A 14,450-nucleotide genomic window follows, 5' to 3' on the forward strand; every position below is an offset into this window, starting at 1 on the left:
CCCTTGTGTTGCTTTTCTTATCTTCCTCTTCCTCCCCTTACTCCCTTCCAACACCCGCCGTCTTTTCACTGCTGAATCCTGCCGGCATCGACCCATACATGCATCCCTCCAATGTTATAAGTCTGAACCCTGAGACCACCACTCACATCACCCTCCACACCCACGAACCGTGCCCGCTCCATAGCTTCTCTCATCAGCATCACAGGCTTACCCTGTTATTCTTTGCCAGCTGTGCCCCCTCCCCTCTCCAAGTCTGCATAGACTTGCATCTAGCCTCGCAGCACTAAGCTACGAGCAGCAAAAGTGGTTCTTGGTACAGCTCCATCCAAATCGCGAGCCTCACCGCGAGACCCAACCCAGCACCCACTACGCCCACGTCGACGCCACACAGCCTCCCTCTCCCTGGCCAAGCCTGAGCATCGGGACTCCAACCAATCCTGCTCATCTCAGGGCAAGATCGGTCCGGCCGGCACTTGCTCTTCCTCTGACGAATCGCATCTTGCGTCACGGCAACTCGGTGATTGCTGAGACCCTGGTGCGGCTTCTTTGCCCAAGCAGACCGCGCAAGGACCGGCTTGTAATGTTGGACATCGTCTCGAACGCTGCACCTGGGATCTTCCTAGTGCCCAACCTAACACCAGTTTGACAACCCAGCGCGATATCCACCCTATTCGCTGGTGTTTTGTTTGCCAGAATCTAAACCTCGCTGCCCACTCACACGACATCGACGACTCGTCGCCAGTTCTTTCGTCTTGTCTTCCCGAACTTTCAGGCGTCAGGGCATGAAATAGGCGGGCGCTAGCTTCGCCGAGCTTGTCGCGACAAGCAAGTCTGGACAGTTAACTTCCTTGCTATCCCCATCCTTCACCTCGCCCGTCATCTTCCTTCCCAATCCAAATCATAAAAGCCACTTCTATTGCCTGTCGCCCGAGGAACCTGCCAGCCCATCCCGTGCTGCCCTCTGCGCGGCTCGACATCGGACAGACCCTACGCCGATATCACACATCCGGCTCTCCGACCCCCAAGTCAACGCTCCCTTACCTTTTGTTTCTTTTGACATCTTTCCTATTCGAACCATAACCAGACCAACACCTTATCACGCGAAGTTATTACCCGCCGTCGGTGCCGCCTGGCCGAGTCCAGATCAATCCTCCTTTTCTCTTCCTCTGCGACACGCCAGGTTACTTGTTTTGCGTTTTTTTTTTTTTTTTTGCTAGGTCAAAGCATATACACTTTGGAGGGAGAAAGAGAGGTGAGAGCTCCGCGCGCGACTCTGACCAACGTTCAACCTACAACCCATCGCCAGCCAGTTGGTCTCGTCGCTGGCGTGCTACGCTAGTCTGGGAACAGAGAGGAAGACGAAGAGAGGAAGCGAACGGGTTGAGTCCTCCACCGCGCTCGAACGCCACGACTGGACGGTCCCGTGACCGATCCGACGGCCCAACCTGGCATTGCTCTACACATCGCCAGCTCCGTTGCCGCCGGCGCACACGGCAGGCCTGCCATCGGAGCCGCCCGGCGACAAAGCCCCTCGTGGGATGGATGATCCCAGCCGCCGTCGGAGGCAGAATGAAGCGCCCATGCATCCCACCTCCAACCCAAGATACAACGTCCAAGATCCCTTGCAGCAGCGCCGCACCATGGCCACAGGTTCTACAGAGCGATACAACCGGCCGGCGCCACTCAACACTTCGCCCTCGCAACAGCGGGGCGGCATGGGAGGCACGGGTAGCTACAGCACATACAACTATCAAGAACCGGTAGCGGGCTCTTTCAACGCGCCCATGGCGACTAACACGATGCATTACCCCTCGGGCTATGGCCAGGATGGCCGCCCCGCGCAGAATTTTGGCGGATACAACGCGGCCATGACCATGGGATACGACAACCTGGCTGGCGCGACGGGCTCCGTTTACGATAACCAGGCACAGTTCCAGCGGCAACCCGCAGCTGCTCCCATCCTGCCAACGGATGTGTCGACGTCGTACTTCTCCAACGATCCGAGCAGTAGCACAGGAACGTCCAATATTCCCCATGCGCAACCCGCGACTGCCAACGCAACGGCATACCAACAGCCGCAGATGGCAAACTACCAGACCAACATCTCCAACGTGGGCGGGATGCCGCAGCAGACAGCGAGTGCCGACGTATCAATGGAAGAGCAGGACTACGCTGCCACGGGTGGCTTGGAAGAGAAATGGATGGAATACCAGTCAGCACTGCGGGGCGTCTTCCAGAACGTCCGCAACGGCGTGCTCGAAAGCGCTAGTCAGTCGCTCTTGGATGTATCGAACTGGCTCCTAACGCAGGTTGTTGATCTCGGTAAGCACTGAAAAGCACACGCGCCATGGCCCTGGCTTGGCATTTTAGGCCTCATTATTGACAAGGGCACTTGGCTTCAGGTCTCAACCTTGATGATCAAAATCTACACGGAGACCGAATCAAGCTCTGGAACGACTTCAACCACGCGTGGCTTGCACTCTTCCAGATGCAGAAGGACATGATGGAACCGGGAAGGCAGTTGCAACGATCGCAAACCCTCGTCACCAAAGAAGGATTGGAAAAGATGGGCAAAGAACTGATTCGGCTTTGCGACGGCATTGAGCGCCACGGCCTCGTCGACTACCAATATGGAGTTTGGGAGCAGCAGATTATCGAGAGTAAGTCTTGGGCAAACCAGCCCCCACCCCGCCCAGGAGCATTCATAAGCGGGCACGGGAAGCTGACAATCCCTCGCTCCCCAGTTCTCGAGGCCTGCCTTGATCAGTACGAGGCAAACGAAGAATCAAGTGGCAACGGCGGCGGAGCACAAACAGGCTCCGGTTCCCACCAAGGGAGTAGATAAGGGAAGGGCCGTGGAAGGGATCGACTGGCTACTTAAGCCTGAGATCAACCCCCAATAAACGAATACCTCTCGGATCACCACGCACGCCCATGTCGGCCTCGGTTTCCTTCCTCCTCCCCTCCCCTTGCCAAATGTACATTCTCGGCATTTGGGGATTCTTGTTACGAGAGACGTACAACAAACACGATGACACGCGGATTTGGAGTTCATGAAGGAGGGTATCTGCTCTCATCATTCTCGCATCTCAACAGGCGGTTGGGCTGGTATCAGGTATCTATGTCAGCATCCCTAACGGGGCGCCCATTCACAGTTTCTTTCTTTCTTTTCCCCCTCCTTTCTTTTGAGACAGTTCCTTGCTCGCCTTCTTGGGAGATGCATGGCACACATCCCACCGGTACATACCGACCGGTCGTCTGCTCCCGAGTCAAACGAGATGCTAGGGGGAGTAGGCAAGAGAGAGGGTGAGATACGCGCTTCTTTTTAAGGGCGTATGCAGTAAGGGGTGTGTGTGGGAAGGGAGGCTTTTTGAAGGGAAGAAAGGAATTTACTGTACACGGGACGGTCATAAGTGGGCGTACCGGGAAGCATTTTTCTTTTCTTTTTTTTTTCTTTTATTCTGGAGGGAATACGAACAATGAATGCGATGGGCGGGGTGGGTGGCCAACGAAAAGCGAGGAAAAGTGAGGCCGGATACTTGCAAACGACGAGATGATAACAAAAAAAGGTATGTATGTTGAGAAGCCGACAGACGGTAGAGTAGGTGTACGGAGGAGGAGGGAGGGGCGTGAGTGTATTTACCTACGTGTGTGTGTGTGTGTGTATGTCTGTCTGTGTGTGTTCTTCCTGTTGTAGAATTCATGTATACCTAGGGAGGTTGCTGTAGATCAAGCCGGTATACTCTCACGAGTACGTTGTGGGAATGGGGGGAGGTTTTTGTTTTTGTTTTTGTTTTTGCTAATGCCTGGTCACTCTTGGGCATAGTCTTGCTTCTTTCATGGTCGGCTTTTCATGTCTGCTCGCTCTTTTCTTCTTTCTATCTTTGATTTCGCTTCTCTTCTGGTCCGGAGGGCAACCTCGGGGCGACTGTGTATGTATTGTATTTACGCACGTAACTTTGTAACCCTTGTTACAATCAAAGATACGAATTGACGCATGATCAACATCGAGTTTCCTGAAATTTGGCAGCCGAGCGCTGTACATGTCCAAAATCCAGAATCGCAGGCACGCAACCCCGAGTAAAAGAGAGGTAAAGATAAGAAGAAAGAGCATTGGATCATGTTGCTGGGTTCACATTGGATCTGAGTTTAGCTAAACGGGGGAGGAAAGAGGGGAAAGGCAGAAAAAAAAAAACACACACACACACACACAGACGCACTTTGGGGATTGACGAATGTGGTCGTTGAAGATGCTGCCTGCCTCGGCGGCGCCTCACCGTCGATCTTTTTGCCCTACGGTTATTTAATGAAGTGCGTGCGATATGTCGACATGGCTTCCCTGAACATCTACTTGTAAGCCTCATGCAGGTGATCGGCCCAGGCCGGCGTATCTGGGCTACGTATCGGGCAACGACAACCCCCCCCAAGGCCCCAAGGCCCGTCGCCACGCGAGAGGCATGCGGGCGGCGGGTGCGAGGTTCCAAAGCCCGGCAAACCGAGCGGGAGGAGACAAGGCCGGGGAGGGGTGGCGGCTGATAAGTCGAGTCGTTCGTGCCCACTCGGTCCGCCTGGGCTGCTGGAACAGGCGGTGTGTGAGTGCTTGACTGGCTGGCCTCAACATGAAGACGGCCGCCGCCTGCGCCGATCTCCCGCCCCGCGGGGAGAAAACTACGTATCTAGATGGACAGCAGTCTAGGTACTGCAAGCACAGGAGCGCATCAAACCTCTGGTTGGTCGGGGGCCCGGTCTTTCAAAAGGTGGTGTCTATGTATGCACGCGCTCGCGCGACTCATCTCCGCAGCTTGGGGAACTGAGGACCCTTGGAGGTTTTGGTCGATCTCGCCTTGCGTGGGTACTATTCCCAGTGCACCGCATTCGTTAACCTCGGCTTCGCATTGCCTCTAAGTCGGGCAGCAATCCCAACCTGACTGACGGACTGCTCTCAAACCCCGTGGTTTCCAAAGGGTTTGTTTTTGTGTCCGGGGGAGTTGGAGAATACAACGTCTCGGCTTGCGATTTGCCATCCGGGCGTATTCTGAAAGTGTGAATAATCCGCCCATTACGACATGAGACCTCCGTCTGTACGTGGCCTGCGGTATGTGCGGCAAGAGACGACTGCGAAACCGTCTGCCGACTGGGGTTGTCTGCATGCCACTTGGCATGTTGTCTGATTGTCAAGTTGTATGCGGGATTGGCGCCTGCAATTCGGCGGGCCAATACGAGTTGCTGGTCAGACGCGTGTGGCAAAAGGGTGCATGTGTCGCAAAGCAGCGCAAGAAGCAAAGCAATCAACAACCGAGCCGGTAGCAGCCTATTATTGTGACTGGAACACGACCGGGTATAGGCTGGATATGAGTGCGGCCGTGACGTGATGTGACAAGTGATCAGAACCTTGCATGATGCCAGGCGAGACGAGGACGACAAGGCAGGGTTTTATTCCATCGTGCGTATAGAGCCCGGCTGTTTGGGACTTTTGGTGCCAAAGCGTTTGCCAGCGGCCACTCCTCTTCCTGGCTCAACCAGCCATACTCTCCGTGCCAATGCGGACGTATTGTGGGATATATGATAGAATGGCTCGGGAATGCAGTAATGGCTGTCCGTATTGTCCTGCCCGTTCCTTCATTTTGCGTAGGCGCAAGGGAGGGAAGGTCGCCGGTGAAAAGGGTAAGGGGAAAAGCAAATACTGAGGCCAGACGAGGCATGTCGTGAGGCGGAGTAGGACAGGGGAGAAACAGGGTGTTGGCTTTGATCCGCGAGAAACGGGATACCAAGCCGAAGATCACCGGGGTTCTATCATGTATTGAGACACGGCTGAGAAGCCAACCCTGTCCGCGTGCGAAAGCAGGGCTGCCCGTCGGGGAACACGACAACCTGTCGTTATTTGCGTTGAACGATGAAGCGAAGCGAACCAGAATTCCGGCGACATAACGGATGTTCACGACCTCGGACGGGCGTTCCAGAGGCCTGTGGATCCGCGATGTCGGTTTTAAGCCCGGGGGGCTCTTGGCCGATGTGTGTGGACCGAGCCAGCCCATCCCAACTTTGTTGAAGCGGGAAAAGACGTAGATCTCGGGGATATTCTGCATCTGGCCGTTTGAGTGGCATACAGGCGTCAGGGTTCGAATGGTTGTAGAACGGCCAAGCCGTTTGGCTTGAAGGGGCCTAGCAGCGCCGGATGTTAGCAAGCATACCCGTACCCCTCGACTTGCGATCCTCTCCTTGTTCCACCCTAAAATTTCCCAGTGCCGTGGTCGGGAAGGGTTGTACGGACAGGGTTGACACTTGCATATTTTTTTCTTCTTTTGCGTTGGCTTGCATATCAGTAAATGTGAGCTGTCACTTTTCCAACACTTGGACCCACCGCAGATCCTATTCCGGAATGAGGAAAACAGCCCCTGTGCGTGAACAGACATGATCTGTCCATCCTTGCAAGCAAGAGGACCATAGTGGAGCTTTGAAATTTGTACCCATACCTACATGTACAACTTCTAGTCATCGGTTCCTGAGCCGGATCTTCTTTGGTTGTTCGTCCACATTCACCTAGCGGGTAATGCCGTCCCGGCAGGCTCGGGGTGGGGTCTATGTGATAGGTGGAGCCTTCCACCTCCGGGTTCGGCCGGAACTACCACTCCACTCCGTCTTGTTCTGGACAGTTCTGAGTTTCCGTAAATATTAGATGACATGACCCTTGGACCTTGGACGAAGCCCAAACACAAGACGCAGGGGGGGTGATTATGATCGTGTCTTTTTCGCGGTAGTATTTATCACTAGTAAGGCTACTGAACAACACTCTGGATTTCTCAAGAGACGAGGCAAAGGGTCGTGTTGAAAAGCGTGCCACCCAAGACCAAGAGTCTCTGATCGACCTGCGGCTAGAGCACTGTAATACAGCACGTCCGTCAGCTGCTATGCTTTCGCATCTGGCGATTCCGTGACGCATACCTTGAATAACATTATCGGGTGCAACAAGCCAATGGACTGGTCGCAGGGTCGTGCGCCTTTCCAGCCGGATAGAACCCGCTGTCGCACCATTGGAAGAGTCTCACCTGGCCAGGCCTCGGATCTAGAAGCCACATGTTCATTCTGTTGAATTGGCATCGGCTTTTCACGCACTTCAGCGGTTGTATCGTCGTAGCCTGGTGTGACGCAACCGTGCAAAGATCGGATCAAGAAGCTACAATATGTCTTCTCGCGGTCGCCTTCAGCGTAGGGTCATGGTATGGAGGAAGTGGGATTCTCTCGACCGTCGAGACAATCGAAATGGCTGTCCGTCACTTGGAGGATTTTTGCAGTTGAGTCAGATGGCTGCCGTACTGCCGTTAATCTGAGCGGCGCTGCGACTTGCTGAACACTGCTGTGTGGTCAGTAGTGTTGATGCGGGTAAGGCTAATCGACCATGGGTATGTCTGGGGACGTCAACCCGCGATTGATTCTCGAGACACACTCCTTGTGCCCATATCTTGTGCGACACGTTTAAGCAGTGTCAACAGACAATTCATTGCCCTAATCGTCGGATTGTGGCGTGTCAGGTCTCATACATACGGATAGCCCAACACGGGAAGACAATCTTACATCACCCGTAGTCTGGTGGATCAAGGGAGAACCATGTTGCGAATATAATATAACAGCAGGCATGGTAGAGAACACCTGATGCGACATATACACTCAATTCTTGCCATTGAGAAATGGAGGGAGTCCCATGCCCACGGATTGCAACAAGTATGGTAAAGATTTGCCGCTATTCAGCATGGAACTCTGGAACTTGAAATCTCGGGCGTGCAGAATCCATTGAACCTCACGGTTCGATATAACTCTTGTCTGACCCGAGACAAACGAATACAGAAAAGATCGACCTCTGCTAGACCAACAGGTTTGACGTCAAATTCGAACATGCCATCTTGTCACAAGCCCGCGCGTTGGTACCCGTCAAACCGCAGTTGCCCAACTATCATGAGATCACTGGCATAGCAAGCGCAACCTTGCAAGTGTCATAAGTCAGATAATACTGGATATGACGAACATACGGCAATATGAACAATAACCCAGGAAAGAAGATAGAGCAAAGGGTTGCGCTCCCATATTTATACTGTTCCATTGATGCTGAACGAGGTTCGAGGATGGACCCGGCCAAACAAACAGGAACCTCACAATGGCCCTGACGCAGAACAACCCTAGCCTCTCCTCCCGTCGTTTTCTCCCCAGATTTCCTGAGTAGGCAACTAAGCGAATTTCCTGCAGTATCCTCATTAGCCAGATATCCCCATATCTGAAAAGACTGTCGTGAGCTGTTAAAAACAGGACTACGTTACACATCTAGCGTTGGGTGAAAGCACGCAACTCGCGGATGCCCATGCCCAAGAACGTGATGGCTAACACCACTGGCAGCAATTTGTTCAGAACTCCGGATATTTCACAGGGAAAAAGCTTGATATGGATTGTCCTCTTCTGAGCCTGGCGCAAAATTACATACGGCGGGTCGTCTTGCAGCTTATAAACCCTCGCAGCAATGAAATTGCCGCCTCAAATCGTCACATCTTCGTCTCAAGCGTACAAGGTGGCGTGTTGAGAACCGGGAGCTATGAGTGCCGACGAATTCCGTCACAGTGTCGAAAGTGAGGTGGTACCAGTCAGTAGCCGCGGCCAGTTATTGCGGATAGCATTCATTTACTTGGATGAAGCATTATGGGATAGCAGAGGCGTGTTTGATGTTGTTGATCAACTTCACACACGTGTTTGGTCGTTTGGCGAGGGAGACCTTAAGTTCAATCGGTAAGGTTCTTCTATAGAACAAACTGTGTGGTTGTGAAAGGACGAGCTGACCGTAGAAGCACCCTGGACACCCTAAGGCAGACAGACCATTGCATGCTTGCGAGAGGACTATCCGAGCGTCCAGCCGTACTCAGAGACCCAGGCCTGCTTCTGGCTCAAGTACATGAAGATAAATTCTCCTGGCGAGCCGTCAAAGGAGGCGTGGGAACCCAGCGAGTTCGGTATCTCTGTCGCGCAAGGTGCCTTTGATATGGGGGCTTGGGAGCGTATTACTCATGGGAACGATGGGAGGCTGTCAACACGTCGTGTCTTGAGCCGGACCTGGACGGGACGCGTAAAAGCGAGGTTGATTGGTGCGGTTGGCCGGATGGCGGAGTGGGTGAGCAGACGCGGAGCAGAAGGTGGGAGCCGGAGGTTGGGAGCGAGGAGGAGGTTGCATTCTTGGCGGCTGAAAGAGACTGAGGGCGTTAATATGGGAGACCTGGACTATGCGATTCGGTCACACATTCTTCGTGGTGTGATGCGTGCTGCTTTCGAGGTTGAGAAGGGACAGCAGGTGGAAGAGGTTAAGCAGCGGATGGTTGCTGCGGGTAGGATTGACGAGACTAGAGCCGAGCAGTGGATTCGAGAGGCGCTGGTGGTGATGGAGCCATACGTGCGCAATAATGATAGACGGCCTGCCTCTGAAGAGGGTTGGGGTGAATTGCTGCGGCAGATTCTGGTCGAGAATGGACAGCTGTTTGCAAGATGGAAGCTCTCAGACTCTTCCAAAGAGTTCAATTTCGAGCTAAAACCAAGGAAGTAGAGCCGGCCGGATGTTCCTCTGGCAGCGACATGAGAATAACAATACAAATAACTCTGACTTTGTTTTCCACGTTGTGCACTATATTGATATTGTCGCTACTTATACTGTTTGAGGATGGACACGGCACATTCCACCCGTGATGGGTTGATCAACGCCGCCTACAAGCTGAAGTATTGTGCATCGAGGTCTGATCACGGCGATGCTGAGAAGGCGGCTGCATAGCAGGGAGTAGTACGATCGGAGTCTCTAGGCATCGCCGACCATGTTGCCAAACCCGAGAGGGGCCTCGGCCTGGTAGTTTTTTGAACGCCAAGCTGATGCGGTCAATGGTTATCACACAATGACCCTGCCTGGCATCACCACTACCCGCAAGTTTTTACTTCACATCCTGTACATTCAAAGCATGCAGGGGGCCGGAGAGTGTTGCAGTTTTGTCCTTTTCAAGCGGAATCCCATGAATCGGAGAACAAACATAGCTAGGAGTATTTACGTTGCGACCTACCGGAGATTCATGGGGACACCTTGACAAACTACGAGGAACGTGTGCATGGGAGAGGGTTGCCGCCTTGGATACGAGCTCTACATGTAGTCAGCCTGCTTCTTGAAGTGAAGAAGCCATGTCTCTCTCCAAGAGAACGAGGACATCACCACCGTGGACAGGCAAAACACAAAAAAAACATACAACACCAGGTATTCGCACCTCCATAACAGTGACAACCTAGTAGCACAACCAATTTTTTCTTTTCTTCCTACCACCCACCTGCCTTGAGCACCAGTACAAAAGAAGTAAAGAAGAGCCAGATCGAGACCTTACGCCCTACCCACTTCTAATACACTACGCTCACTCACTACCCATATTTCTCAAACTACATCAAACACGACAATTACTGTAATTCCATTGAGACAACCCATCACATCCGCACGCGAAGAGGACCACTAATCAAAACCTCGATTGAGCCCGCAAACTACATACTCACTACCAGCCACATAGCTAGTACAGAGACGGAGAACTCCAAGACATATTCCCACTTGACTGGCTCTAGTCCACACGCGGAGTCACGCAGACAATCAAGACCATTGACCATCTACTCCGCGATATCACACCTACAATTAACCAAAGTCCCACTCCTGGTCAATCCCTCGATCAACCACCTAGCTCCAGTTGTGGAACATCACTACCTACCACACCTCCACGACCCATCGAAGTCTTGGAACCCAAAACCCACCATCACGCTGTGACGCATCACTTATGTCGTCAGTTGCCTCAAACGCCAAGCTTTCCTCGCTCCTTCTTCTGGCATCTGGACCTGAATCCTCACCAACAGCATCATGCTGTCTAGTCGCGATAAGCGAGAATCAGCACCACCACCCCATACAGGACTTTTGAGAGACGAGACACTTGTCCTCCGGCAACTTCTCGGATACAGCGATGTCGATTCAGCAGCACCAAGTTTTCGACCAAAAAGCCTTGGTAATAGGCTACAGCAATCTTCTATGAGGGATGTTCTCATTGTCGGCCTTCACATCGACACATATCAAGGATACGACCAGCTTGTTGCAGACCAACAGCTACATATTGGAGTCTCAATATTAGACACCAGGGTTCTAGAAGACATGCTTTTGAACCCAACTACAGCAAATTATCAAGAAGCTATAACATCATATCAGTCCACAGTAGGAGAGTCAGCATATTGTGAAAGGGCATCAAGAAACTTTCTTTTCGGCTTATCACAACCTATCAGTATTACCGAGCTCAAACCGACCATAGATGCTCTCCTATCAAGTAGGGACTACGTTCTTGTCCTTCATGGTACACACTCGGATTTTAAGATTCTTCAGCATCTTAAAATCGATCTCCCAACTCAATCACTTTACGTTATCGATACCAACAAGGCTGCACAGTCTCCTCTCAAGCTATATTATCGGTATAGCTTAGAGAGATTACTTGAAGTATTAAAAATACCCTATGCAAACCTGCATGCTGCTGGAAACGATGCGCACTATTGTTTACGAGCGCTACTTATGATAGCGGTATTTGATGTTGAGCGCCACCCGTTCAGACAGTATGAAGCGTTACTACCCCTGTTCAGAGCTGTAGCACAAGCACCTAGGCCATTAACCCGGGGGGAAATTTGGCGAATGGAAGAACCTCAGCGCGAAGCTCATCGAGAAGCAAAAAGTCAGTCAAATTCCAGAAGAAAAGCCAGACGGGCGGCCAGCACTAGTAGAAGACTCCTCGAAAGGTTGGATCGTGAGAAAGGTCAGACGCAGAGTGCAGAAACGGATCTGATGGCACAGTCTAGTCTCTTGGACATCGGAGATGAGCCCGAGGGCCCCCGATGAGTGCACATTATGGCCATATCGGTTGTGGGGATGGATACCAGGAGCACGACGTCACAACCACGTCCCCGCAGGGAGCCTAAGATCCAATCCCTGCAGGAAACCTGACATCGTTGCAAGACTGGTAGATGAGAAATGTCTCTCGAGGGCGCACATTTCGGGCGGGACTGCTACTACGCCTTTGGCATTGGGCGAGAAGGCACTACCATTAGATTTGGATAGACTTCGACTGGCCAGGAACCAGATGAGCAGATGTGATGGGGTCGCCGGCGGTCCTACACGGTGAACTGTTGCCACTACATTGTCAGGGCATAGTAAGCATTTTGGTTCAAGATAGCAATCAAATAGTTTCCTGGAATACAATGCCCGTTCTTTTTGCAAGGTGTCAAAAAAGAAAGATATGAAGGCTTAGGTTTTGACAAGAGCAGGAAAATGGTTGTCTCTGAGGACGGAAATAAGTTCTTGTCCTCAACCTGTTATACTTGGAAGACCACCGGAGCCCATACTCTTATCTTGTGCAACAGCGAATGGTATAAATGCAATGTCGAGCACGTTATAACCTATTAATGAATGATTGCCGAGATGCGTGCGCTTGTCATGGTGTGACATAGAGATCGAAGAGAAGAGACGTCACACGGGGCATGCCTTAAAGTAATTGTGCAAGCAGATATGGCGGGAAACAGTCAGAAACGGTTAAGCGGTTTGTAGGGATCGTATCCGTACAAAACGGAACCTATTATTTCTTGGTGGTCGACCAATATCCGACTTAAATACTTGCCCTCACTGGCTTATCTATGGGAGAGCGGACGGGATCCCGAGTTCTCCAGTGGGTATGGTCGTATGTGATATGACGCGGCTCCTGATGTGGTTATAACAGCCTGGTGGACGATGATGAGGAAGATCTCAAGACGGTATCTGTTGTATATGGAATTCATTACTTTAGCTCAGTAGCCTCCAGCCTTTGCCTTAGTATCCTTTGATACACATCTAGATAGACATGTATACATATCTGATACATGAGCCGGCTCTACTCATGATGGAATACAAGAGACCATGTGACGGGACCGCGATCAGCTCGGAAGGTTGTACAAATATGAGCATCGGCGACTCAGGCTGCTGAAACCCAGAAACTTCAATTCAGGCTCAAACGGCGGCCGCGGCGCCGCCTCGGGGTAATGGTATACCTCTACCTAGAAGGGTGTTGCAATTCATGTCTCGTGATCCTAATGCGCACGCGCGCCGCCACCATGCTTTATTCTAGAATGTGTCTGCAAAGATAACGCACGTTAGCTTAACCCTCGATATAGCAGAGCATGCGATATAAAACTGAGTCGGAAACTCACCCAAGGTCATGCTCATGCTGACATCCGTGTTCTCGACCATCTTGGTAAACTCCTCGAAGCTGATCTTGCCGTCCTTGTCCAGGTCCGCCTCCATGATGGTTTTGTCGACGATCTGCTGCAGCTGCTGGTCCTTGAGGTTGCTGCCAACCATCATCTTGAGGACAATGAACAGCTCGCCGTTGCTGATGTAACCGTCGCGGTCGATGTCGTACACCTTGAAGGCAAAGCGCAGCTTCTGCTCCTTGTTGCCCTTGCTCGAGAAAGCGCTGAGGCCGGACACGAACTCCTGGAAGTCGACGTCGCCGCCGCCGTCCTCATCGAAGATGGCAATCATTCTGTACAGGGAGCGCCGTCAGCAACATAATTCGGGTGGTGTATTTGGTCGGAGACGGGTCGGCTACCTTGTGGCTAGCGGGTTGGAGGAAATCTGGGGGAGGCTGAGGAACTCATCGCGCTCGATCGTGCCAGAGTTGTCCTGTAAAGGAGTCGGTCAGCATGGGAGATTGGTTCACCGAAGAGGAAACAACAGGAATGAAGTGTCGCAGGAAAACACGCCTTATCCAGCTTCATGAAACGTTTCCTTAGACGGTCAACCTCATCTCTGTCGACTGCCTGCGCGTCAGCACGCCCGAGTCTGTGCGATAAAGAAGTCGACTGCGGGGGAGGGGCTCACAGTTGGACCCCTGGACAATATTGTCCAACACCGCACTAGTAGTGTTGCCCATGATGGAAAATGTGAGCGATCGGTCTCGACTAAAGCTGTGAGGATGCGCAGTGTGTGCGAGTGTGTGTATAGCTGGGGCAAATGCTCGGTCGAGGAGGCTTCGTCGTAGGTAGGCTTTATGTCGAGCTTGAGTTCGCTAGGCGGCCGTGGGGTTAGCCTTGGAGGGTGGGTGGGTTAGGATGTTGACAAGTGCAAGGCAGACTAGGACAATGTACATTAGGTACGGGCGTGGGGTGGTCAAACTAATGACAGGAGCCGAACAGGCGCCGGATTGGACTGGGCGGGGTTGGACGTTGATTCGGGCAGCTGGACAGGCGACCTTAGGTGCTGAGCCTGAGACGGCAGAGCGCACCGCCTGCGCAGGATGCGTGCGCACAGACCATTTTCTGGATTAAGTCACCTCCATTTGATAGACGTAGACGTGAACGGCAGGCACAAAGTGTCAGATGTATCAACACTACTATTTGAG

At 52.3% G+C, this 14,450-nt stretch overlaps 4 protein-coding genes across 4 annotated transcripts; 3 read left to right on the forward strand and 1 right to left on the reverse strand.

The window, feature by feature from the left end:
• Positions 1 to 1,580: 1,580 nt before the first annotated feature.
• GLRG_03245 (uncharacterized protein) lies at positions 1,581 to 2,845 on the forward strand (the record flags this gene model as incomplete). Its single annotated transcript, XM_008093930.1, has 3 exons — positions 1,581 to 2,322; positions 2,403 to 2,660; positions 2,745 to 2,845. The coding sequence occupies 3 exons, from the start codon at positions 1,581 to 1,583 to the stop codon at positions 2,843 to 2,845; spliced, it is 1,101 nt and encodes a 366-aa protein (XP_008092121.1).
• A 186-nt stretch (positions 2,846 to 3,031) lies between these two features.
• On the forward strand, positions 3,032 to 3,310 carry GLRG_03246 (uncharacterized protein; the record flags this gene model as incomplete). Its single annotated transcript, XM_008093931.1, has 1 exon — positions 3,032 to 3,310. The coding sequence occupies one exon, from the start codon at positions 3,032 to 3,034 to the stop codon at positions 3,308 to 3,310; it is 279 nt and encodes a 92-aa protein (XP_008092122.1).
• Positions 3,311 to 8,932: 5,622 nt separating this feature from the next.
• Positions 8,933 to 9,574, forward strand: GLRG_03247 (uncharacterized protein; the record flags this gene model as incomplete). The annotated part of the gene is made up of 1 exon (XM_008093932.1): positions 8,933 to 9,574. The coding sequence occupies one exon, from the start codon at positions 8,933 to 8,935 to the stop codon at positions 9,572 to 9,574; it is 642 nt and encodes a 213-aa protein (XP_008092123.1).
• A 3,597-nt stretch (positions 9,575 to 13,171) lies between these two features.
• GLRG_03248 (uncharacterized protein) lies at positions 13,172 to 13,982 on the reverse strand (the record flags this gene model as incomplete). Its single annotated transcript, XM_008093933.1, has 5 exons — positions 13,172 to 13,182; positions 13,258 to 13,592; positions 13,659 to 13,732; positions 13,813 to 13,865; positions 13,931 to 13,982. The coding sequence occupies 5 exons, from the start codon at positions 13,980 to 13,982 to the stop codon at positions 13,172 to 13,174; spliced, it is 525 nt and encodes a 174-aa protein (XP_008092124.1).
• Between the last annotated feature and the right edge of the window lie 468 nt (positions 13,983 to 14,450).

The sequence above is a fragment of the Colletotrichum graminicola genome (assembly GCF_000149035.1).
Source record: "Colletotrichum graminicola M1.001 genomic scaffold supercont1.9, whole genome shotgun sequence".
Lineage (NCBI taxonomy): Eukaryota > Fungi > Ascomycota > Sordariomycetes > Glomerellales > Glomerellaceae > Colletotrichum > Colletotrichum graminicola.